A 24,458-nucleotide genomic window follows, 5' to 3' on the forward strand; every position below is an offset into this window, starting at 1 on the left:
TAATTAACATGTAATTTGTCAAAAATCTCCATCGGGAAGCAAATCTATAGCTGGTCATTATTGATAAAGGCCTCCAAAATCGACAGCTAATTACTACCCCGAAACATATTCAAATATGATCATGTGTGGCACTGTTGCAATCGTCTCGAAACGTAGATGTCAAAGGACACCTTGTTTGCTCTGCTGCACCACCGGGAAGATATTTTCATACTTCTAATGGATTGATTCATATTTTAAGGTTCTCGGAGTGAGACTTTAAGTGGCTGCAGCAGAAGTGTTGCGACGAAAGATGATATCAAGAGATTTATAGAATATTCCCATTCACATTATGATTCTTCGTCGTAACTTCCGACCAAACATCCTTTACATTCACAGAGCGAAGATTATGAAAGTCCAGGCTCAGCAAGTGCTCCATCTCGTTGCACCTGCACCCAGCGGCTCGCTTGCAAGATTTTGGCCTGAAGTTCTTCCCAGACCTATACCCTAACAGTCCAATATGCATATCTGAGAATCAGGCCTCTCTTCAATAATGACAAAATGTAATGAGAGAAATACAGATTCACTTTTTGTTATCTTATAAGCGGCGTGGTGCCGGCTCCTTTTGACCTTTTGACCCCAGACTTCAAAGACGTGGCCACAGGCCAGCTGTGTCTACACACCTTTAGCCACAAATGTACACCTCCATCCCACAAAAAATGGGGACTAGAAACTAACCTCTGTCTTATGTACATACACTGTACTGTTGGAGGTCACGCCCCTTTGCCAACCTTTTCGAGATAGCTAGGGATGCTAAAATGTTTACACACATTTCCCGGGGCCCCGTGTACGACATATCCGAGATTTGGAGTTCTAGCCCTTAGAGATAAAAAGTTTTCCCAAATGGAGTGTCATTTGGACAAAGCCCCTCAGAAGTGTAGCCTGCAAGACCTAATGGTTCAGAATGTGGTGGAAAAAGAGTTTTTGAGATAGGAAGGTCCTACTGCCCTGAAATTTTAATACCTTATTCTAGGGCCTAACTGGGACCTCCGCACCGAAACTTGGCCCGGTCGGACCCCGAGGGCAGGAAGGGGGGGCCCTTCCTGCCCGAGACTTGGCGCGGTCAGACCCCAAGGGCAGGCCCCCCCTTCCTGCCCTCGGGGTCCGACCGGGCCAAGTTTCGGTGCGGGGGTCCCAGTTAGGCCCTAGAATATGGTATTCAAATTTCAATGTTTGACATATTTCAATGTTGACATATTTATTGATTGCATTAGTTCACATCTTTTATATTAGTTGACAGTAGTTCATTGGAAAAACAAAAAACAACCTCACATATAAACAAAATGAAGCAACTGTCCCATATTCCTATAAATGCATTTGAAGTAGACATTGAGACTCACAAAAAATGGACGCTATAGGACAGCGATCATGATTTGTCTCGATATCAGAATAACAACAATGGGTCAAATAGCAATGGCTGGTGGATTGGCCATGAAGTAGGTCTGTAGATATGCAGTGTACGTTTGTCCAGGCCCTGCAAGTCAGGATGTAGTCATTTTTCTGATCACCAGCCACCACTGTTATCCATATTCATATATTGATATTACCGCGGCACCACATATGCTGCTGGCTGTAGCAGGTTTGCACATGCAGCGAAATCCAAAGTGTGCTCCGTTGAGGTCCCCTCAGCAGCCACCAGATGGCAGAAGAAGCGGCCCTTAACCGTCATCACGTGTTCGTTTTCGGTGGATATCTTTTGAGAGCAAGGTCCTAGAGAAACGGGAGGCAGACGCACCCCCCCAAAGGGAGGATCAGCTTTCCAACGGTGCCAAGCCCGAGTCCGTGCGACCTTCACCCGCCGAGATATCGAGTCGGGCATCACATATGGTGCTGGCTGTAGCCAAGGCGCCCAGGATAGGGGGTTTTAACCACACTGCACCCGGGTGCAGACCGTTTTCGGTGGATATCTTTTGACAGCAAGGTGCTAGAGAAACGGGAGGCAGACGCACCCCCCCAAAGGGAGGATCAGCTTTCCAACGGTGCCAAGCCCGAGTCCGTGCGACCTTCACCCGCCGAGATATCGAGTCGGGCATCACATATGGTGCTGGCTGTAGCATGTTTGCACAGCGAAATCCTAAGTGTGCTCCGTAGAGGTCCCCTCAGCAGCCACCAGATGGCAGAAGCGGCCCCTAACCGTCATCACGTGTTAGTTTATTATTATTTATTATATATCATTCAACTGTATATGTGTAGTTACAGGCGGGGGTGTGTAGGTCTGTAGATATGCAGTGTAAGTTGGGGTTATGGTTAGGGAGGGTTAGGGTTATGGTTATGGTTAGGTGATTGGGTTATGGTTAGGGTTATGATAGGGGGTTTTAACCACACTGCACCCGGGTGCAGACCGTTTTCGGTGGATATCTTTTGACAGCAAGGTGCTAGAGAAACGGGAGGCAGACGCACCCCCCCCAAAGGGAGGATCAGCTTTCCAACGGTGCCAAGCCCGAGTCCGTGCGACCTTCACCCGCCGAGATATCGAGTCGGGCATCACATATGGTGCTGGCTGTAGCCAAGGCGCCCAGGATAGGGGGTTTTAACCACACTGCACCCGGGTGCAGACCGTTTTCGGTGGATATCTTTTGACAGCAAGGTGCTAGAGAAACGGGAGGCAGACGCACCCCCCCCCAAAGGGAGGAGCAGCTTTCCCAACGGTGCCAAGCCCGATGTCCGTGCGACCTTCACCCGCCGAGATATCGAGTCGGGCATCACATATGGTGCTGGCTGTAGCATGTTTGCACAGCGAAATCCTAAGTGTGCTCCGTTGAGGTCCCCTCAGCAGCCACCAGATGGCAGAAGCGGCCCCTAACCGTCATCACGTGTTAGTTTATTATTATTTCGTTTATTATTATATTATTTATTTATGCAAGTCAGGATGTAGTCTATGAATCTGAAAGAAAAGTAGGTAAAATGCATCGCAATACAACAAATCAAATCTATTATATTCACACACAATATTGATTCCTGTTCCTTCACTTTGTTTTTCCAGTTGGACACACACGCGCGCGCGCGCGCGCACGCACACACACACACACACACACACACACACACACACACACACACACACACACACACAGTGTCAAAGCTCTAGGTGTTCAAGGAGTATGTCCTTGTTCTTTAGCAGTGGGCCCTAGACTTTAAGGCATAAACTGTTTTGATCCGTGGTCACTTACCTCCATCAAGTAGACGAGGACAAACCACTGCACCCACCTCATGAAGTAACAACCATTAGTCTGACACTCAAACCATCAAAGAGCAGCCATTTTGAAAGTGCAGCCATTTTGACCTCAAATCAAATGGAAATGCAATCAATGGAACCCAAAGACTATTGTTAGCAGAAGTAAAGTGCTTCGGTGTTTCATCGTGGACATGCCGTTTGTTTTTTATTCTGTAGGCATGTCCAAACTATTCCACAAAAGGGCAGAGTGGCCCCCTTTTGTCTCCATCTTAAACATTTACTTGTTTATTCATTCACTCCTTCATTTATTAATTTGTTTGTTAGTTTTTTCTTGTAGCTGCTTATGTGAAGACGTCGACAGCTTGGAAGACGTCCAAGCTGTCGACGACCAGGACGAGCTCAGGCCCCCCGTGGTGTCAGCAGCCATGTGCTTGCCCAACCCAGTCTCACCCAATATGCGTACAGATCGCACGGTTTGACACTTTCAAAATGCGTGCAGTACATACGCCAAATGACCATTTCGCGTGCATATGATACGCAAAACCCAGCATTAACTACTGTGGAGGGAGGATGCGTCCATTTCGCGTGCATATGATACGCAAATCCCAGCATTAACTGAATGGGAAATGCAATATTTTAGGAACAGATTCACCATTAAACGTGTTTCTAATGACATTTCTAGCGAGAAATGTACTTTTTTCCTTGAATAATCTTCAGTCAGTGAATGTGTATGATCTTTATTAATCTTTATTATCTGAATGGGAAATGCAATATTTAAGGACCGATTCACCGTTAAACGTGTTTCTAATAACGTTTCTAGCGAGAAATATACTTTTTACTTGCATAATCTTCAGTCAGTGATTGTGTCTGATCTTTAGTTTTATAGTTATTAGGAAGATTTTATCGGCTCGCTCGCATGTTTCAACGACGTCAGGTTGTTCAACCCAGTCGCCAAGAAAAAACGTCAGTGGTGTACGTTTCCATGAACACTGGATACGTAGCATTTCAACGTAAAAAATAGCGTGTTATACCTACAGTATCCACGTGTGCCGCTGTGGAGGCGGGTTTCGGGGTTTGGGTTTCACGGCTTTCGCGGCAAATTGTGGACACGATTGTTTAGGGGGGGGGGGGAGACTGTTGTTGACCGGGGAGGGGGGGGGGGGGAGAGACACGTTTGTTGAGACACGTTAGTTGAAGGGGGGGGGGGGGGGGGGACACGTTTGTTGAGGGGGGGGGAGACACGTTTGTAGGGGGGGGGGGGCACGCTCGACAACGAGAGTTGGTTTTTATTGAACGAGACTTCAACACGGAACAGCTGCGCGAAACGATGGTCACGTCACTCTCGGTGACGGTGTCGACAATAATGAACACACGAACAATGTTAATAGAACAACACACAACCACATAACATCCCGAACCCATTAAACCCACTTAATCCTAACAACAAAACAAGTTAACAAAAGCCCCATTTGTCAACTGAGAACCCCAATTCCCAGAATCCCCCGCGGCTCCGGAACACGGCGTAGCTTATATTAATCTTTATTATCTGAATGGGAAATGCAATATTTTAGGACCGATTCACCGTTAAACGTGTTTCTAATAACATTTCTAGCGAGAAATATACTTTTTAATTGCATAATCTTCAGTCAGTGATTGTGTCTGATCTTTAGTTTTATAGTTATTAGGAGTTGATCGGCTCGCTCGCATGTTTCAACGACGTCAGGTTGCTTTCGCTAAACTAGCAGCTCACGTGCTTCCGGCGTTTGTGTTATTAAACTGTTACTTTATGTAACTTTTAATGATATCATCTTGTTAGAAACACGTATATCTGAGAGCCAACCCAGTCGCCAAAATCATACCTACGTTGACACTGTACGTTTCGGGAACACTGGATTACGTCGCATTTCAACATAAAATTGCGTGTTATACACCACACACACACACGCACGCACATGCACAGACACACACACACACACACACACAAGCACACACAAGCACACACACGCACGCACAGACACACAGACACACACACACACACACACACACACACACATACACACACACACACACACACACACACACACACACACACACACACACACACACACACACACACACACACACGCACACACGCACACGGTGCATTTCGCTGCTAAAACCACAACAAAAAATATTCCCTCAAATATTATTACTTTCAAAACGTTGGCCAAAATGGCCAATAATATCATTTTTTTTTGGGATGCTTCTAGGACATTTTGGGTGGATTTTGAACGGTATGTGGGGGGCACGTTTTTTGCAGGAAGATCTGGCTCCACCCCGGCGTGGTGGCGTCTCCTTTTGACCTTTTGACCCCAGACTTCTGGGGGAATAGCTGAATCAATTCATTAGTCAATCAGAAGCATGTAAATATCTTTCCGGTGGCGGAAGAGGACAAACAAGGTATCCTTCAACATCTACGCTTCCAGGCGATTGCAACGGTGCCACACATGAGCATATTCGAACATGTTTAATGGTAGTAATTAGCTGTCGAAATTGGAGGCCTTAATCAATACTGAGCAGCTATTGATTTGCTTCCCGATAAAGATTTGTCACAAATGACATGTTATTTAGCATCTACACGTTGAGCTGAGTCCAATGACACCAAGAACGACACTCTAGCTAATGGTAACATGTATTTTACATGGTACACCTAGGTCTAGGACATGATCTCGGTGTAGCAAGAGGCCGAGCTTGATCTCATTGGACTCAGCTTAACGTGTAGATGCTAATTAACATGTAATTTGTCAAAAATCTCCATCGGGAAGCAAATCTATAGCTGGTCATTATTGATAAAGGCCTCCAAAATCGACAGCTAATTACTACCCCGAAACATATTCAAATATGATCATGTGTGGCACTGTTGCAATCGTCTCGAAACGTAGATGTCAAAGGACACCTTGTTTGCTCTGCTGCACCACCGGGAAGATATTTTCATACTTCTAATGGATTGATTCATATTTTAAGGTTCTCGGAGTGAGACTTTAAGTGGCTGCAGCAGAAGTGTTGCGACGAAAGATGATATCAAGAGATTTATAGAATATTCCCATTCACATTATGATTCTTCGTCGTAACTTCCGACCAAACATCCTTTACATTCACAGAGCGAAGATTATGAAAGTCCAGGCTCAGCAAGTGCTCCATCTCGTTGCACCTGCACCCAGCGGCTCGCTTGCAAGATTTTGGCCTGAAGTTCTTCCCAGACCTATACCCTAACAGTCCAATATGCATATCTGAGAATCAGGCCTCTCTTCAATAATGACAAAATGTAATGAGAGAAATACAGATTCACTTTTTGTATCTCATAAGCGGCGTGGTGCCGGCTCCTTTTGACCTTTTGACCCCAGACTTCAAAGACGTGGCCACAGGCCAGCTGTGTCTACACACCTTTAGCCACAAATGTACACCTCCATCCCACAAAAAATGGGGACTAGAAACTAACCTCTGTCTTATGTACATACACTGTACTGTTGGAGGTCACGCCCCTTTGCCAACCTTTTCGAGATAGCTAGGGATGCTAAAATGTTTACACACATTTCCCGGGGCCCCGTGTACGACATATCCGAGATTTGGAGTTCTAGCCCTTAGAGATAAAAGTTTTCCCAAATGGAGTGTCATTTGGACAAAGCCCCTCAGAAGTGTAGCCTGCAAGACCTAATGGTTCAGAATGTGGTGGAAAAAGAGTTTTTGAGATAGGAAGGTCCTACTGCCCTGAAATTTTAATACCTTATTCTAGGGCCTAACAGGGACCTCCGCACCGAAACTTGGCCCGGTCGGACCCCGAGGGCAGGAAGGGGGGGCCCTTCCTGCCCGAGACTTGGCGCGGTCAGACCCCAAGGGCAGGCCCCCCCTTCCTGCCCTCGGGGTCCGACCGGGCCAAGTTTCGGTGCGGGGGTCCCAGTTAGGCCCTAGAATATGGTATTCAAATTTCAATGTTTGACATATTTCAATGTTTGACATATTTATTGATTGCATTAGTTCACATCTTTTATATTAGTTGACAGTAGTTCATTGGAAAAACAAAAAAACAACCTCACATATAAACAAAATGAAGCAACTGTCCCATATTCCTATAAATGCATTTGAAGTAGACATTGAGACTCACAAAAAATGGACGCTATAGGACAGCGATCATGATTTGTCTCGATATCAGAATAACAACAATGGGTCAAATAGCAATGGCTGGTGGATTGGCCATGAAGTAGGTCTGTAGATATGCAGTGTACGTTTGTCCAGGCCCTGCAAGTCAGGATGTAGTCATTTTTCTGATCACCAGCCACCACTGTTATCCATATTCATATATTGATATTACCGCGGCACCACATATGCTGCTGGCTGTAGCAGGTTTGCACATGCAGCGAAATCCAAAGTGTGCTCCGTTGAGGTCCCCTCAGCAGCCACCAGATGGCAGAAGCGGCCCTTAACCGTCATCACGTGTTCGTTTTCGGTGGATATCTTTTGAGAGCAAGGTCCTAGAGAAACGGGAGGCAGACGCACCCCCCCCAAAGGGAGGATCAGCTTTCCAACGGTGCCAAGCCCGAGTCCGTGCGACCTTCACCCGCCGAGATATCGAGTCGGGCATCACATATGGTGCTGGCTGTAGCCAAGGCGCCCAGGATAGGGGGTTTTAACCACACTGCACCCGGGTGCAGACCGTTTTCGGTGGATATCTTTTGACAGCAAGGTGCTAGAGAAACGGGAGGCAGACGCACCCCCCCCAAAGGGAGGATCAGCTTTCCAACGGTGCCAAGCCCGAGTCCGTGCGACCTTCACCCGCCGAGATATCGAGTCGGGCATCACATATGGTGCTGGCTGTAGCATGTTTGCACAGCGAAATCCTAAGTGTGCTCCGTAGAGGTCCCTCAGCAGCCACCAGATGGCAGAAGCGGCCCCTAACCGTCATCACGTGTTAGTTTATATTATTTATTATATATCATTCAACTGTATATGTGTAGTTACAGGCGGGGGTGTGTAGGTCTGTAGATATGCAGTGTAAGTTTGGGGTTATGGTTAGGGAGGGTTAGGGTTATGGTTATGGTTAGGTGATTGGGTTATGGTTAGGGTTATGATAGGGGGTTTTAACCACACTGCACCCGGGTGCAGACCGTTTTCGGTGGATATCTTTTGACAGCAAGGTGCTAGAGAAACGGGAGGCAGACGCACCCCCCCAAAGGGAGGATCAGCTTTCCAACGGTGCCAAGCCCGAGTCCGTGCGACCTTCACCCGCCGAGATATCGAGTCGGGCATCACATATGGTGCTGGCTGTAGCCAAGGCGCCCAGGATAGGGGGTTTTAACCACACTGCACCCGGGTGCAGACCGTTTTCGGTGGATATCTTTTGACAGCAAGGTGCTAGAGAAACGGGAGGCAGACGCACCCCCCCCAAAGGGAGGATCAGCTTTCCAACGGTGCCAAGCCCGAGTCCGTGCGACCTTCACCCGCCGAGATATCGAGTCGGGCATCACATATGGTGCTGGCTGTAGCATGTTTGCACAGCGAAATCCTAAGTGTGCTCCGTAGAGGTCCCCTCAGCAGCCACCAGATGGCAGAAGCGGCCCCTAACCGTCATCACGTGTTAGTTTATTATTATTTATTATATATCATTCAACTGTATATGTGTAGTTACAGGCGGGGGTGTGTAGGTCTGTAGATATGCAGTGTAAGTTTGGGGTTATGGTTAGGGAGGGTTAGGGTTATGGTTATGGTTAGGTGATTGGGTTATGGTTAGGGTTATGATAGGGGGTTTTAACCACACTGCACCCGGGTGCAGACCGTTTTCGGTGGATATCTTTTGACAGCAAGGTGCTAGAGAAACGGGAGGCAGACGCACCCCCCCCAAAGGGAGGATCAGCTTTCCAACGGTGCCAAGCCCGAGTCCGTGCGACCTTCACCCGCCGAGATATCGAGTCGGGCATCACATATGGTGCTGGCTGTAGCCAAGGCGCCCAGGATAGGGGGTTTTAACCACACTGCACCCGGGTGCAGACCGTTTTCGGTGGATATCTTTTGACAGCAAGGTGCTAGAGAAACGGGAGCAGACGCACCCCCCCAAAGGGAGGAGCAGCTTTCCAACGGTGCCAAGCCCGAGTCCGTGCGACCTTCACCCGCCGAGATATCGAGTCGGGCATCACATATGGTGCTGGCTGTAGCATGTTTGCACACAGCGAAATCCTAAGTGTGCTCCGTTGAGGTCCCCTCAGCAGCCACCAGATGGCAGAAGCGGCCCCTAACCGTCATCACGTGTTAGTTTATTATTATTTCGTTTATTATTATATTATTTATTTATGCAAGTCAGGATGTAGTCTATGAATCTGAAAGAAAAGTAGGTAAAATGCATCGCAATACAACAAATCAAATCTATTATATTCACACACAATATTGATTCCTGTTCCTTCACTTTGTTTTTCCAGTTGGACACACACACACACACACACACACACACACACACACAGTGTCAAAGCTCTAGGTGTTCAAGGAGTATGTCCTTGTTCTTTAGCAGTGGGCCCTAGACTTTAAGGCATAAAACTGTTTTGATCCGTGGTCACTTACCTCCATCAAGTAGACGAGACAAACCACTGCACCCACCTCATGAAGTAACAACCATTAGTCTGACACTCAAACCATCAAAGAGCAGCCATTTTGAAAAGTGCAGCCATTTTGACCTCAAATCAAATGGAAATGCAATCAATGGAACCCAAAGACTATTGTTAGCAGAAGTAAAGTGCTTCGGTGTTTCATCGTGGACATGCCGTTTGTTTTTTATTCTGTAGGCATGTCCAAACTATTCCACAAAAGGGCAGAGTGGCCCCCTTTTGTCTCCATCTTAAACATTTACTTGTTTATTCATTCACTCCTTCATTTATTAATTTGTTTGTTAGTTTTTTCTTGTAGCTGCTTATGTGGCAATACATTTGTTCATCCTCATGTCTGGTGATCGCAATCGTCCCATACATCATTACGGAATGTTTCACATGCAGTGCACGTTTTATGCATGCCCTTTTCCTGCAGTAGCTCAACGTTTAAGCCCTTAAACGAGAGCCGTCGTGTTTTTCACTTTTTCTGGCACCCACTCTATGTCAACATGAAGACTTGAATTATTTCACATCCTTCGGGGATTAATAAAGTCAGTCTATTCAAGGCGTTGTCCTTTGTGGCAAAAACATTTATTAAAAACATGACACCAAACAACAAGAACAGCGATAACCGGCAACAACAAATGAGAAACCCAATGAACCAAAGAGAATCGTTTCAGTCATCCGAGCCATGCCAGGTCCATGCCCTCATCTCCGAAAGACCTCCCGTCTCACACCATAGTCCCAACGGAGCTCTTCGTTGACAGCTATGTTTCTCTGGGCCAAGAACAGGACATAGTGTCTTTGGCTCCGTCTGTAAAGTTCAACTGGAACACCGCAGGCTTCACGTTGGCCGCCTTGCCCGAGTGGTTCATGCGCCTACCAAAGGCGTCCTTTTCCAGGGTGGCGCTCGCAGGGAAGTTGTGGGAGTCGACGCACAGCTCGGTGCCTAGCCTGCCCCTGACGAAGAAGAGGTAGCTCATCGCTCCCTCCTGCATTGCATCCATCAGCCTCTTCCCCTCGGATTCAGAGATGAGCTTTCCGTGATAGCCGCACGTCACGTCCCCCTTGGAGAACGGCACGGTGGCGATGACGCCTGCACAGAAGGGCGAGAGAGAGAAACACAAACACGTAAACAGCCTTTATTTTGCTGCCAAGGCAAAGTCATCACAGTAAAGTTTGCACTGCGCTTTTCCCGTCTTCCCTCACCTCTGCCCTCGTGTTCTCCAAAGTCCTTAAAATCGATCCCCTTCCACCGTTGCTCCACCACCGACTTGAGGACAGCCTTCGTCGTCCTCGTCAGCCTCTTCCCCTCGGATTCAGGGATGAGCTTCCCCACCGACTTGAGGACAGCCTTCGTCAGACTTGAGGACAGCCTTCGTCGTCCTCGTCAGCCTCTTCCCCTCGGATTCAGGGATGAGCTTCCCGTGATAGCCGCATATCACGTCCCCCTTGGAGAACGGCACGGTGGCGATGACGCCTGCACAGAAGGGCGAGGAGAGAGAAACACAAACACGTAAACAGCCTTTATTTTGCTGCCAAGGCAAAGTCATCACAGTAAAGTTTGCACTGCGCTTTTCCCGTCTTCCCTCACCTCTGCCCTCGTGTTCTCCAAAGTCCTTAAAATCGATCCCCTTCCACCGTTGCTCCACCACCGACTTGAGGACAGCCTTCGTCGTCCTCGATGGCTGCCTTTAAAGGGGAGACCCTCGTCATCTGCTGATGCGGCAACCGTTCTCCCGTTAGGATTCCATGGCAAGCTTCCTCCGACCGACCCTCTGCCATCTCCAGCAGACGCCGGTGCTCAGGCCTGTGCCCCGTCTCCTGAGAGCTGACATGCATCACAGATTCATTAAAGCAATGTACACTTGAGACATGGGGAAAAAAAAAAGAAGAGTCCCCTCAAATGCTAATCAAATCCTGAGCGCAACCAACCTGGGCACTGCACAATGCGCGGGGCGCAACGGTTCACCGACGACAAAGAATCCTTTGTTTTCTAGGTGGTCGACCAGTGAGCGGCGAGACGCTTCATCCGGAACCATGGCTGGTGTTCCAGTTGAACTTTACAGACGGAGCCAAAGACACCATGTCCTGTTCTTTAAAGGGGAGACCCACGCCTTGAGCACATCCGGGAGGGAGGGGACATTGGTTTTCCATTTCTCCTTGGCTACGACGGCTGCCACCTTGGCCTCCGTCGGTCGCTGCCTGCCAGAGGAATCTGGTAAGAACAGAGTGAGGCAGTGAGTTAGTGAGGGCAGTGAGTTAGCGAGTGAGGCAGGCAGTGAGTCGGTGAGACTGGGATGTTAGCGACGTGTGAGCGACGTGTGAGCGGTGAGGCGTTGTGTATGCGAGTCGGTGAGACGCACAGGCTATGGGGAAAGGAGACGCAGCCATAGCGAGACACTAGGCGGCTCTTCACAGACGGCATACAGTATCTGTTTGACAAAGACAAAGCCGGTGCCTACCGGCGACGTGTCGCACACGCTGTTCCAACTGGATGCGCCTCCATTTGAAGTAGGCCGTCCGTTCATCGTCAAACCCGGCACCGACGAGGTCCTCTTTGGAGGGCGCGAGGGCACCCATCGTCACGGGGAATTCACTGACGAAAGCGTCCCATCGGCTGTCACGCGACCCCTTCCCCGACACAGAACTGCGGGAAGAGAAAAGCACACGTGTCAATCGGGCGGCTGTGATGTCGGACGCGTTTGAGTCGGCGCCGCAACGCACGAGGCTTACGTTTAGGGAATTTAGCAGACGCTTTTATCCAAAGCGCTTTTAGGCCTTTACCTCGTGTCCCGGGAAGACGTCCCAGCGGCCTCTGCCGTAAAGGGGACGAACGCGATGGTATGAAACCAACGCGAATCGTCCTTCAGTCATCGAGCCATGGCAGGTCCATGCCCTCCGCTCCGAAAGACCTCCGTCTCACGCCATAGTCCAAAAGGAGCTCTTCGTTCACCTCTATGTCTCTCTTGGCCAAGAACAGGACAGTGTCTTTGGCTCCGTCTGGAAAGTTGAGCTGGAACACCACAGGCTCACGTTGGCCGCCTTGCCCGAGTGGTTCATGCGCCTCCCAAAGGTGTCCTTTCCAGGGTGGCACTCGCAGGGGAAGTTCTGGGAGTCGACGCACAGCTTGGTGCCTAGCCTGCCCCTGATGAAAAAGAGGTAGCTCACCACTCCCTCCTGCATTGCATCCATCAGCCTCTTCCCCTCGGATTCAGGGATGAGCTTCCCGTGATAGTCGCATATCACGTGCCCCTTGGGGAACGGCATGGTGGCGATGACGCCTGCACAGAAGGGCGAGAGAGAAACACAAACACGTAAACAGCTGTTATTTTGCTGTTTACGTGTGTGTCCTTTCCAGGGTGGCACTCGCAGGGGAAGTTCTGGGAGTCGACGCACAGCTTGGTGCCTAGCCTGCCCCTGATGAAAAAGAGGTAGCTCACCACTCCCTCCTGCATTGCATCCATCAGCCTCTTCCCCTCGGATTCAGGGATGAGCTTCCCGTGATAGTCGCATATCACGTGCCCCTTGGGGAACGGCATGGTGGCGATGACGCCTGCACAGAAGGGCGAGAGAGAAACACAAGCACGTAAACAGCTGTTATTTTGCTGCCAAGGCAAAGTCATCACAGTAGAGTTTGCACTGTGCTTTCCCGTCTTCCCTCACCTCTGCCCTTGTGTTCTCCATAGTCCTTGAAATCTATCCCCTTCCACCGTTGCTCCACCACCGACTTGAGGACGCCTTCGTCGTCCTCGATGGCTGCCTTCAAAGGGGAGACCCACGCCTTGAGCGCATCCGGGAGGGAGGGGACATTGGTTTTCCATTTCTCCTTGGCTACGACGGCTGCCACCTTGGCCTCCGTCGGTCGCTGCCTGCCAGAGAATCTGGTAAGAACAGAGTGAGGCAGTGAGTTAGTGAGGCAGTGAGTTAGCGAGTGAGGCAGGCAGTGAGGCAGGCAGTGAGTCGGTGAGACTGGGAGTGAGCGACAGACGTGAGCGAGTGAGGCGTTGTGTATGCGAGTCGGGGAGACGCACAGGCTATGGGGAAAGGAGACGCAGCCATAGCGAGACACTAGGCGGCTCTTCACAGACGGCATACAGTATCTGTTTGACAAAGACAAAGCGGTGCCTACCGGCGACGTGTCGCACACGCTGTTCCAACTGGATGCGCCTCCATTTGAAGTAGGCCGTCCGTTCATCGCCAAACCCGGCACCGACGAGGTCCTCTGTGGAGGGCGCGAGGGCACCCATCGTCACGGGGAATTCACTGACGAAAGCGTCCCATCGGCTGTCACGCGACCCCTTCCCCGACACAGAACTGCGGAAGAGAAAGCACGCGTGTCAATCGGGCGGCTGTGATGTCGGACGCGTTTGAGTCGGCGCCGCAACGCACGAGGCTTACGTTTAGGGAATTAGCAGACGCTTTTATCCAAAGCGCTTTTAGGCCTTTACCTCGTGTCCCGGGAAGACGTCCCAGCGGCCTCTGCCGTAAAGGGGACGAACGCGATGGTATGAAACCAACGCGAATCGTCTCAGTCATCGAGCCATGGCAGGTCCATGCCCTCCGCTCCGAAAGACCTCCGTCTCACGCCATAGTCCCAAAGGAGCTCTTCGTTCACCTCTATGTCTCTCTTGGCCAAGAAACAGGACAGTGTCTTTGGCTCCGTCTGGAAAGTTGAGCTGGAACACCACAGGCTTCACGTTGGCCGCCTTGCCCGAGTGGTTCATGCGCCTCCCAAAGGTGTCCTTTCCAGGGTGGCACTCGCAGGGGAAGTTCTGGGAGTCGACGCACAGCTTGGTGCCCTAGCCTGCCCCTGATGAAAAGAGGTAGCTCATCAACTCCCTCCTGCATTGCATCCATCAGCCTCTTCCCCTCGGATTCAGGGATGAGCTTCCCGTGATAGTCGCATATCACGTGCCCCTTGGGGAACGGCACATGGTGGCGATGACGCCTGCACAGAAGGGCGAGAGAGAAACACAAACACGTAAACAGCTGTTATTTTGCTGCCAAGGCAAAGTCATCACAGTAGAGTTTGCACTGTGCTTTCCCGTCTTCCCTCACCTCTGCCCTTGTGTTCTCCATAGTCCTTGAAATCTATCCCCTTCCACCGTTGCTCCACCACCGACTTGAGGACGCCTTCGTCGTCCTCGATGGCTGCCTTCAAAGGGGAGACCCACGCCTTGAACACATCCGGGAGGGAGGGGACATTGGTTTTCCAATTCTCCCTGGCTACGACGGCTGCCACCTTGGCCTCCGTCCGGTCGCTGCCTGCCAGAGGAATCTGGTAAGAACAGAGTGAGGCAGTGAGTTAGTGAGGCAGTGAGTTAGCGAGTGAGGCAGGCAGTGAGTCGGTGAGACTGGGAGTGAGCGACAGAGTGAGCGAGTGAGGCGTTGTGTATGCGAGTCGGTGAGACGCACAGGCTATGGGGAAAGGAGACGCAGCCATAGCGAGACACTAGGCGGCTCTTCACAGACGGCATACAGTATCTGTTTGACAAAGACAAAGCCGGTGCCTACCGGCGACGTGTCGCACACGCTGTTCCAACTGGATGCGCCTCCATTTGAAGTAGGCCGTCCTTTCATCGTCAAACCCGGCACCGACGAGGTCCTCTTTGGAGGGCGCGAGGGCACCCATCGTCACGGGGAATTCACTGACGAAAGCGTCCCATCGGCTGTCACGCGACCCCTTCCCCGACACAGAACTGCGGGAAGAGAAAAGCACGCGTGTCAATCGGGCGGCTGTGATGTCGGACGCGTTTGAGTCGGCGCCGCAACGCACGAGGCTTACGTTTAGGGAATTTAGCAGACGCTTTTATCCAAAGCGCTTTTAGGCCTTACCTCGTGTCCCGGGACGACGTCCCAGCGGCCTCTGCCGTAAAGGGGACGAACGCGATGGTATGAAACCAACGCGAATCGTCTTCAGTCATCGAGCCATGGCAGGTCCATGCCCTCCGCTCCGAAAGACCTCCGTCTCACGCCATAGTCCAAAAGGAGCTCTTCGTTCACCTCTATGTCTCTCTTGGCCAAGAACAGGGACAGTGTCTTTGGCTCCGTCTGGAAAGTTGAGCTGGAACACCACAGGCTTCACGTTGGCCGCCTTGCCCGAGTGGTTCAAGCGCCTCCCAAAGGTGTCCTTTCCAGGGTGGCACTCGCAGGGGAAGTTCTGGGAGTCGACGCACAGCTTGGTGCCTAGCCTGCCCCTGATGAAAAAGAGGTAGCTCACCACTCCCTCCTGCATTGCATCCATCAGCCTCTTCCCCTCGGATTCAGGGATGAGCTTCCCGTGATAGTCGCATATCACGTGCCCCTTGGGGAACGGCATGGTGGCGATGACGCCTGCACAGAAGGGCGAGAGAGAAACACAACCACGTAAACAGCTGTTATTTTGCTGCCAAGGCAAAGTCATCACAGTAGAGTTTGCACTGTGCTTTCCCGTCTCCCTCACCTCTGCCCTTGTGTTCTCCATAGTCCTTGAAATCTATCCCCTTCCACCGTTGCTCCACCACCGACTTGAGGACGCCTTCGTCGTCCTCGATGGCTGCCTTCAAAGGGGAGACCCACGCCTTGAACACATCCGGGAGGGAGGGGACATTGGTTTTCCAATTCTCCCTGGCTACGACGGCTGCCACCTTGGCCTCCGTCGGTCGCTGCCTGCCAGAGGAATCTGGTAAGAACAGAGTGAGGCAGTGAGTTAGTGAGGCAGTGAGTTAGCGAGGTGAGGCAGGCAGTGAGTCGGTGAGACTGGGAGTGAGCGACCGAGTGAGCGAGTGAGGCGTTGTGTATGCGAGTCGTTGAGACGCACAGGCTATGGGGAAAGGAGACGCAGCCATAGCGAGACACTAGGCGGCTCTTCACAGACGGCATACAGTATCTGTTTTGACAAAGACAAAGCCGGTGCCTACCGGCGACGTGTCGCACACGCTGTTCCAACTGGATGCGCCTCCATTTGAAGTAGGCCGTCCGTTCATCGCCAAACCCGGCACCGACGAGGTCCTCTTTGGAGGGCGCGAGGGCACCCATCGTCACGGGGAATTCACTGACGAAAAGCGTCCCATCGGCCGTCACGCGACCCCTTCCCCGACACAGAACTGCGGGAAGAGAAAAGCACACGTGTCAATCGGGCGGCTGTGATGTCGGACGCGTTTGAGTCGGCGCCGAACGCACGAGGCTTGCGTTTGGGGAATTTAGCAGACGCTTTTATCCAAAGCGCTTTTAGGCCTTTACCTCGTGTCCCGGGAAGACGTCCCAGCGGCCTCTGCCGTAAAGGGGACGAACGCGATGGTATGAAACCAACGCGAATCGTCTTCAGTCATCGAGCCATGGCAGGTCCATGCCCTCCGCTCCGAAAGACCTCCGTCTCACGCCATAGTCCAAAAGGAGCTCTTCGTTCACCTCTATGTCTCTCTTGGCCAAGAACAGGACAGTGTCTTTGGCTCCGTCTGGAAAGTTGAGCTGGAACACCACAGGCTTCACGTTGGCCGCCTTGCCCGAGTGGTTCATGCGCCTCCCAAAGGTGTCCTTTCCAGGGTGGCACTCGCAGGGGAAGTTCTGGGAGTCGACGCACAGCTTGGTGCCTAGCCTGCCCCTGATGAAAAAGAGGTAGCTCACCACTCCCTCCTGCATTGCATCCATCAGCCTCTTCCCCTCGGATTCAGGGATGAGCTTCCCGTGATAGTCGCATATCACGTGCCCCTTGGGGAACGGCATGGTGGCGATGACGCCTGCACAGAAGGGCGAGAGAGAAACACAAACACGTAAACAGCTGTTATTTTGCTGCCAAGGCAAAGTCATCACAGTAGAGTTTGCACTGTGCTTTCCCGTCTTCCCTCACCTCTGTCCCTTGTGTTCTCCATAGTCCTTGAAATCTATCCCCTTCCACCGTTGCTCCACCACCGACTTGAGGACGCCTTCGTCGTCCTCGATGGCTGCCTTCAACGGGGAGACCCACGCCTTGAGCGCATCCGGGCGGGAGGGGACATTGGTTTTCCATTTCTCCTTGGCTACGACGGCAGCCACCTTGGCCTCCGTCGGTCGCTGCCTGCCAGAGGAATCTGGTAAGAACAGATGGAGGCAGTGAGTTAGTGAGGCAGTGAGTTAGCGAGTGAGGCAGGCAGTGAGGCAGGCAGTGAGTCGGTGAGACGGATGGGAGTGAGCGACAGAGTGAGCGAGTGAGGCGTTGTGTATGCGAGTCGGTGAGACGCACAGGCTAGGGGGAAAGGAGACGCAGCCATAGCGAGACACTAGGCGGCTCTTCACAGACGGCATACAGTATCTGTTTGACAAAGACAAAGCCGGTGGCCTACCGGCGACGTTGTCGCACACGCTGTTCCAACTGGATGCGCCTCCATTTTGAAGTAGGGCCGTCCGTTCATCGCCAAACCCGGCACCGACGAGGTCCTCTTTGGAGGGCGCGAGGGCACCATCGTCACGGGAATTCACTGACGAAAGCGTCCATCGGCTGTCACGCGACCCCTTCCCCTGACACAGAACTGCGGGGAAGAGAAAAGCACGCGTGTCAATCGGGCGGCTGTGATGTCGGACGCGTTTGAGTCGGCCGCCGCAACGCACGAGGCTTACGTTTAGGGAATTTAGCAGACGCTTTTATCCAAAGCGCTTTAGGCCTTTACCTCGTGTCCCGGGAAGACGTCCCAGCGGCCTCTGCCGTAAAGGGGACGAACGCGATGGTATGAAACCAACGCGAATCGTCTTCAGTCATCGAGCCATGGCAGGTCCATGCCCTCCGCTCCGAAAGACCTCCGTCTCACGCCATAGTCCAAAGGAGCTTTCGTTCCACCTCTATGTCTCTCTTGGCCAAGAACAGGACAGTGTCTTTGGCTCCGTCTGGAAAGTTGAGCTGGACCACCACAGGCTTCACGTTGGCCGCCCTTGCCCGAGTGGTTCATGCGCCTCCCAAAGGTGTCCTTTCCAGGGTGGCACTCGCAGGGAAGTTCTGGGAGTCGACGCACAGCTTGGTGCCTAGCCTGCCCCTGATGAAAAAGAGGTAGCTCATCACTCCCTCCTGCAATTGCATCCATCAGCCTCTTCCCCTCGGATTCAGGGATGAGCTTCCCGTGATAGTCGCATATCACGTGCCCCTTGGGGAACGGCATGGTGGCGATGACGCCTGCACAGAAGGGCGAGAGAAACACAAACACGTAAACAGCTGTTATTTTGCTGCCAAGGCAAAGTCATCACAGTAGAGTTTGCACTGTGCTTTCCCGTCTTCCCTCACCTCTGCCCTTGTGTTCTCCATAGTCCTTGAAATCTATCCCCTTCCACCGTTGCTCCACCACCGACTTGAGGACGCCTTCGTCGTCCTCGATGGCTGCCTTCAAAGGGGAGACCCACGCCTTGAACACATCCGGGAGGGAGGGGACATTGGTTTTCCAATTCTCCCTGGCTACGACGGCTGCCACCTTGGCCTCCGTCGGTCGCTGCCTGCCAGAGGAATCTGGTAAGAACAGAGTGAGGCAGTGAGTTAGTGAGGCAGTGAGTTAGCGAGTGAGGCAGGCAGTGAGTCGGTGAGACTGGGAGTGAGCGACAGAGTGAGCGAGTGAGGCGTTGTGTATGCGAGTCGGTGAGACGCACAGGCTATGGGGAAAGGAGACGCAGCCATAGCGAGACACTAGGCGGCTCTTCACAGACGGCATACAGTATCTGTTTGACAAAGACAAAGCCGGTGCCTACCGGCGACGTGTCGCACACGCTGTTCCAACTGGATGCGCCTCCATTTGAAGTAGGCCGTCCTTTCATCGTCAAACCCGGCACCGACGAGGTCCTCTTTGGAGGGCGCGAGGGCACCCATCGTCACGGGGAATTCACTGACGAAAGCGTCCCATCGGCTGTCACGCGACCCCTTCCCCGACACAGAACTGCGGGAAGAGAAAAGCACACGTGTCAATCGGGCGGCTGTGATGTCGGACGCGTTTGAGTCGGCGCCGCAACGCACGAGGCTTACGTTTAGGGAATTTAGCAGACGCTTTTATGCCTTTACCTCTCGTCCCGGGAAGACGTCCCAGCGGCCTCTGCCGTAAGGGGCGGCGGATTCGGGCCCGCTGCCTCGCAGATCTTCCGACAGCTGCGTCGTGGAGGAGAGGGGGAAGAGAAAAACAGAGACCGAGAAAAATGTCTGTTTAAGTCAGAGCATATATTCAGCGGTTTGCAATATGCCTCGTCTGGCGTGAAGAACACAAACCAACCAACAGTACTAGCACTAAAAATTACCAGCTACAAGTTACACAAGCAACCTGCTAGTTCTGGTCGCTTAGTGAGGGCGATTGCCACCCCTGTTTAAGTAATAAAAGGGTACACTCACCGCCTCCAGAGACGGCACAAATCGGACCTGGGATTGGCCACGGGATGTCCTGTGGTCCCCAGGAAGAAGCAGCCCTCGTCGGCCTCCGCTTCCCCTTGCCACGAAAGGTAGAGCGGCCTGATGACCGTGAAGTAGGCACCTAACCACTGTCGGTGGGAAACGAAAGGCAAAGCTGTGAAATCCCGTCCGTGGAAACGCTTTCTTCACTTGAATGTGAACACCAAAACAAAAACATGAAAACAAAAAGGAAGACATGCTCTGCTCACCCTCTCCTCGTCCACACTGATAAAGGCTCTGTCCCCGCCGTCTCCGAAGCAGATGGTCGCCCCGACACCGGCGCTCACCTGCCTGTCATTCCACTCAGTCACCTGTTACAGGGGGACTATTATTGTAGGCGAGGATGCAAACAACTCGAACCGAGCAGAGTCAAAGTTGGAGGGAAACAGAAACCGGCTGGAGGGAAACATTGGAATGAGTTACCTTGAAGTCCACCACCGTCTCTTCCGGTACACGGTGCGTGACCGTCAGGGTGGCCATACAAAAGTAGCGAAACATCGTCATCTGCTGATGCGGCAACCGTTCTCCCGTCAGGAGCCCATGGCAAGCTTCCTCCGTCCGACCCTCCGCCATCTCCAGCAGACGCCGGTGCTCAGGCCTGTGCCCCGTCTCCTGAGAGCTGACATGCATCACAGATTCATTAAAGCAATGTACACTTGAGACATGGAAAAAAAAGAAGAGTCCCCTCAAATGCTAATCAAATCCTGAGCGCAACCAACCTGGGCACTGCACAATGCGCGGGGCGCAACGGTTCACCGACGACAAAGAATCCTTTGTTTTCCAGGCGGTCGACCAGTGAGCGGCGAGACGCTTCATCCGGAACCATGGCTGATAGTTCACGGTATTCCCAGCGTCTACCAACCCTGGCCCACTCTCTCTGGGACTCTTTGGCACGCTGCAATTCCGCATTGCATTCTTCCGCCGTGTCGTCCTTCATGCACACCCTCCTCAGGTGGGCCGACAGTGCACCGTACCCCCTTTTGCACCGGAGGCAATAGACGAGTCTCCTGTCTGGGCGCTCCCTTCCAAAACAGAGGAGAGAGATGGATAGATAATGAATACATTAATCAGATATAAGCATATGAAGAGCTTTCACATACGTGCTTGGGGGACTCTCACTACAAGTCACTGAATCGTCACTGTCCAACACAGTGATGGTCCAACATTATTCTTCATCATCATCGTCGTCATCACCATCGTTCATATTATCACAACATATCAGTCATTATCAGAAGATCTTTCCCTTCCTTGTTCCTCAAAGTATATATGCAGTCACAAGCACGTGGATGTTTTGTTCTACATCCGTCTCAACGTATGCAGGACCCGAAAAAAAAACTACGCAGAAGACGGTATAAGCGCATGGATAATAATTATAATAATAATATAATAATAATAATAATAATAATAATAATAATAATAACAATAATAATAATAATAAATTTAGGGGCGCCTTTCCAGACACCCAAGGTCACCTTACAGAGCATATAGTCATCATTCAAAACTATGTAAAACAGACTAGGAATAAGAGGAAAACAGAGGTTAAACATGAATAATAATAATAATTAATAACACTCAAAGACGCCTAAAGTGAAGGGGGGACCTCACTAACCCACCACCAATATGTAGCACCCACTAACACACACACACACGATGTTCTATATTGACCTCCTTCACACACCACGCATGCGCGCAGACACGGTGTATGTAAATGAATACTCTCTACGCAGGGGGCCAAGAAGCCACCGCCGATTCCAATCTAAATCCAATAAAAACATGCAAAAACATTTGGCCAAAAAACACAGACGCATACAAAAAACATATAATGGGATGCCCCCTGCTGCTGCATCACTTACATGGAATTGTCGGGAAATTGAATGTTCGGGAACTGGGACGTTCTGCTCAAGCAACTGAATGTAGGCCTATCTCTTCCACCTGCTCAAACTGCAAAAGACAGCTTAAGCATCCACGTGGTCCTTTTATACCCACAGAAGAACCCGCGAGGTTGCCAGGTCCGCGCCAACGCAAAGGGTTGAGCTTTGGTCACCTTTGACTCGCAGATCTGGCAACACTGACTTGACTTCAGGTAGCCTATAGCTCACCTGAGGTATAAAAACGAATTACGATAAAATAAAATAATTAAAACAAATTATACAGGCCTATTGATATTTTTCTACTGATCTGTGGTCTAAATGTTATTCATATAGGATTCCAATAATTTAAATCATTTGTATTATCAAAATCGCAGAGAGATACGCGGCTGAGACGCAGCCAGTGCTGTGACGGCGATTATTGAGTAAACTAGTTAATGTATTTGATGCGTGTGTAGGCCTGTAGCATATTTAGTCTTGCAGCAATAATAATAATAATAATAATAATAATAAATAATAATATATATAACTCATTTTCGTCCGCTTATCCGGGGTTGGATCGCGGGGGGTGGGGGAAGCTCAAGCAGGGGGCCCCAGACTTCCCGTTTCCGGGCCCACATTGACCAGCTCTGACGGACGGGGGGGGGGGGGGGGGGGGGGTCCCGAGGAGTTCCCAGGCCAGTGTTGAGACATATAATCTCTCCACCTAGTCCTGGGTCTTCCCCGAAATATGATGATCTGACAAAAAACCTCGCTGAAAAAGCATATCATTCCTCTGCCTCACTGTGAAGGGGCGTAGAAGTTGTCTGGACCATATTACCTTTTATACAGGAGGAGGACGTATAAAGTGAGAGCGCTCCCGTGGCATGAGACGGGACTTGTACAGAAACAATGATTAGATACTTGTACAGAAACATAATGAATGAATGAATACGTTATTCCAGACTCAGAGTTACATATTTGAACGCAATGCATTACACTGCTTGGGCGTCATCGTTTGCGTGATCTTTTGAAGAAACGTAGCGTTGCAAAACAACAATTTCTGACTGTAAACACGGAAGATAATGATAAACACAGACACGTACAAAAAACATAAAATGGGATGTCCCCTGCTACACCACTAACATGAGAAAAATATGGTTTTTTTTTATTTGAATTTGAATATGAAATGATCCAATGGGATGTTCTGGCGAATGAATAATTATCCGGAACCTTCTCTTCCGCGCCCACAAAGAAAAAACAGCTCTCTCTACTGACCTCAGGCACGAGTAACGGAGCACCTGGAAGATAATGCAGAGACAAGTTTGACATTGGGTTATAAAGGTACGTTTATATCGTTGTTATTAAACAGAAAAGGTTATGGAAAATTATGTCAACGGTGATAAGCCTAGATTTCGAAGTTTATTTCTTCATTTTGTGCAAGGACGGACAAGTTGGAATAGGATTATTTTCTGCAAAGTCCGCGTGGAGATAGGCCTACAGGGCCCGCACCACCGCACCTCAGCTGTGGTGCGGGCCCTGTATCTCCACGCGGACTTTGCAGAAAATAATCCTCTCGTTTTTATATATGTATTACATGTGTATAGCCTATATATATTATTATTAAAAAAAAAAAGTGTTAAAATACAAGGAAAGCGTCAATCAACAGGCTGGGCTGCTACAATAGGATTTTTTCTGCAAAGTCCGCGATGAGATTGGGCCTATACCATACATACATACATATATATATATATATAGGCCTATATGTACATATATAGGGTTAGAAAAATATACGTGTCACGCCACGCCAGAAAAAACGTGTCGTCGTGTAAGTCAATAAATGTAATGGATTGACGTATCCTTTTTCGTCTATATCGTTTATATCGTTGTTATTAAACAGAAAAAAGTTATGGAAAATTATGCCAAAGGTGATAAGCCTAGATTTCGAAGTTTATTTCTTCATTTTGTGCACGGACAAGCTGGAATAGGATTATTTTCTGACTTGACAAATGCGTTGGGGGCGCCACCAGAGGGCGCCACCAACGCATTTGTCGCGTATATATATATATATATATATATATATATATATATATATATATATATATATATATATATATATATATATATATATATATATACACGCATATATATATACACGCATATATATTATAAACAAGTGATAAAATACCGAATCTAGGCGAAAAAGGATACGTCAATACATTACATTTATTGACTTACACAACAGGTTTTTTCTGACGTGGCGTGACATGTTTTTTTGTGTTAGGCTATCTTCTTCTCAATTGATCACGCGATGAAAAGCTAAATAAGAAACAAATTAATCATCATCGACTTGAAAGCTTCTACCAATGGTGATATTGATATTATTAATAATAATAACACAGTCATCATATCATATTAGCTCA

The 24,458-nt window shown here is 50.1% G+C and overlaps 2 protein-coding genes and 1 long non-coding RNA gene across 3 annotated transcripts; all 3 read right to left on the reverse strand.

Moving 5' to 3' along the window:
• Positions 1-9,809: 9,809 nt before the first annotated feature.
• Positions 9,810-12,683, reverse strand: LOC130379005 (uncharacterized). Its single transcript, XR_008895058.1, has 6 exons — positions 12,604-12,683; positions 12,282-12,466; positions 11,752-12,034; positions 11,411-11,647; positions 11,026-11,296; positions 9,810-10,912 (listed from the first exon to the last, which is right to left on the reverse strand). It is a non-coding gene; the product is annotated as an uncharacterized LOC130379005 (long non-coding RNA).
• A 3,105-nt stretch (positions 12,684-15,788) lies between these two features.
• Positions 15,789-17,125, reverse strand: LOC130379000 (uncharacterized). The gene is made up of 5 exons (XM_056585581.1): positions 17,041-17,125; positions 16,719-16,904; positions 16,262-16,480; positions 15,854-16,152; positions 15,789-15,812 (listed from the first exon to the last, which is right to left on the reverse strand). Exons 2-5 carry the CDS (start codon positions 16,834-16,836, stop codon positions 15,789-15,791), a joined length of 660 nt encoding a protein of 219 aa, XP_056441556.1. The 5' UTR covers positions 16,837-16,904; positions 17,041-17,125.
• A 518-nt stretch (positions 17,126-17,643) lies between these two features.
• On the reverse strand, positions 17,644-22,150 carry LOC130379001 (uncharacterized). Its single transcript, XM_056585582.1, has 11 exons — positions 22,042-22,150; positions 20,908-21,210; positions 20,612-20,807; positions 20,398-20,499; positions 20,132-20,277; positions 19,811-19,894; positions 19,504-19,688; positions 19,049-19,267; positions 18,692-18,940; positions 18,120-18,305; positions 17,644-17,867 (listed from the first exon to the last, which is right to left on the reverse strand). Coding segments are annotated over exons 1-11 (1,896 nt in total). The 5' UTR covers positions 22,044-22,150.
• Between the last annotated feature and the right edge of the window lie 2,308 nt (positions 22,151-24,458).

This window comes from Gadus chalcogrammus, unplaced genomic scaffold (assembly GCF_026213295.1).
Source record: "Gadus chalcogrammus isolate NIFS_2021 unplaced genomic scaffold, NIFS_Gcha_1.0 GACHA138, whole genome shotgun sequence".
Taxonomy (NCBI): domain Eukaryota; kingdom Metazoa; phylum Chordata; class Actinopteri; order Gadiformes; family Gadidae; genus Gadus; species Gadus chalcogrammus.

Bases quoted from the DNA above. Each gene is read 5' to 3' on its own strand.
- LOC130379001 (XM_056585582.1), bottom strand. The intron at 19,689-19,810 runs GTAAAGGCATAA...CTCTTCCCGCAG, and splicing joins ACGTCTTCCCGGGACGAGAG to TTCTGTGTCGGGGAAGGGGT. The intron at 18,941-19,048 runs GTGAGGGAAGAC...CCTTCTGTGCAG, and splicing joins TGGAGAACACAAGGGCAGAG to GCGTCATCGCCACCATGCCG.
- LOC130379000 (XM_056585581.1), bottom strand. From the start codon at position 16,836: ATGGGTGCCCTCGCGCCCTCCAAAGAGGACCTCGTCGGTGCCGGGTTT. The intron at 16,481-16,718 runs GTAGGCACCGGC...TGTTCTTACCAG, and splicing joins GCGTGTGCGACACGTCGCCG to ATTCCTCTGGCAGGCAGCGA. The intron at 16,153-16,261 runs GTGAGGGAGACG...CCTTCTGTGCAG, and splicing joins TGGAGAACACAAGGGCAGAG to GCGTCATCGCCACCATGCCG.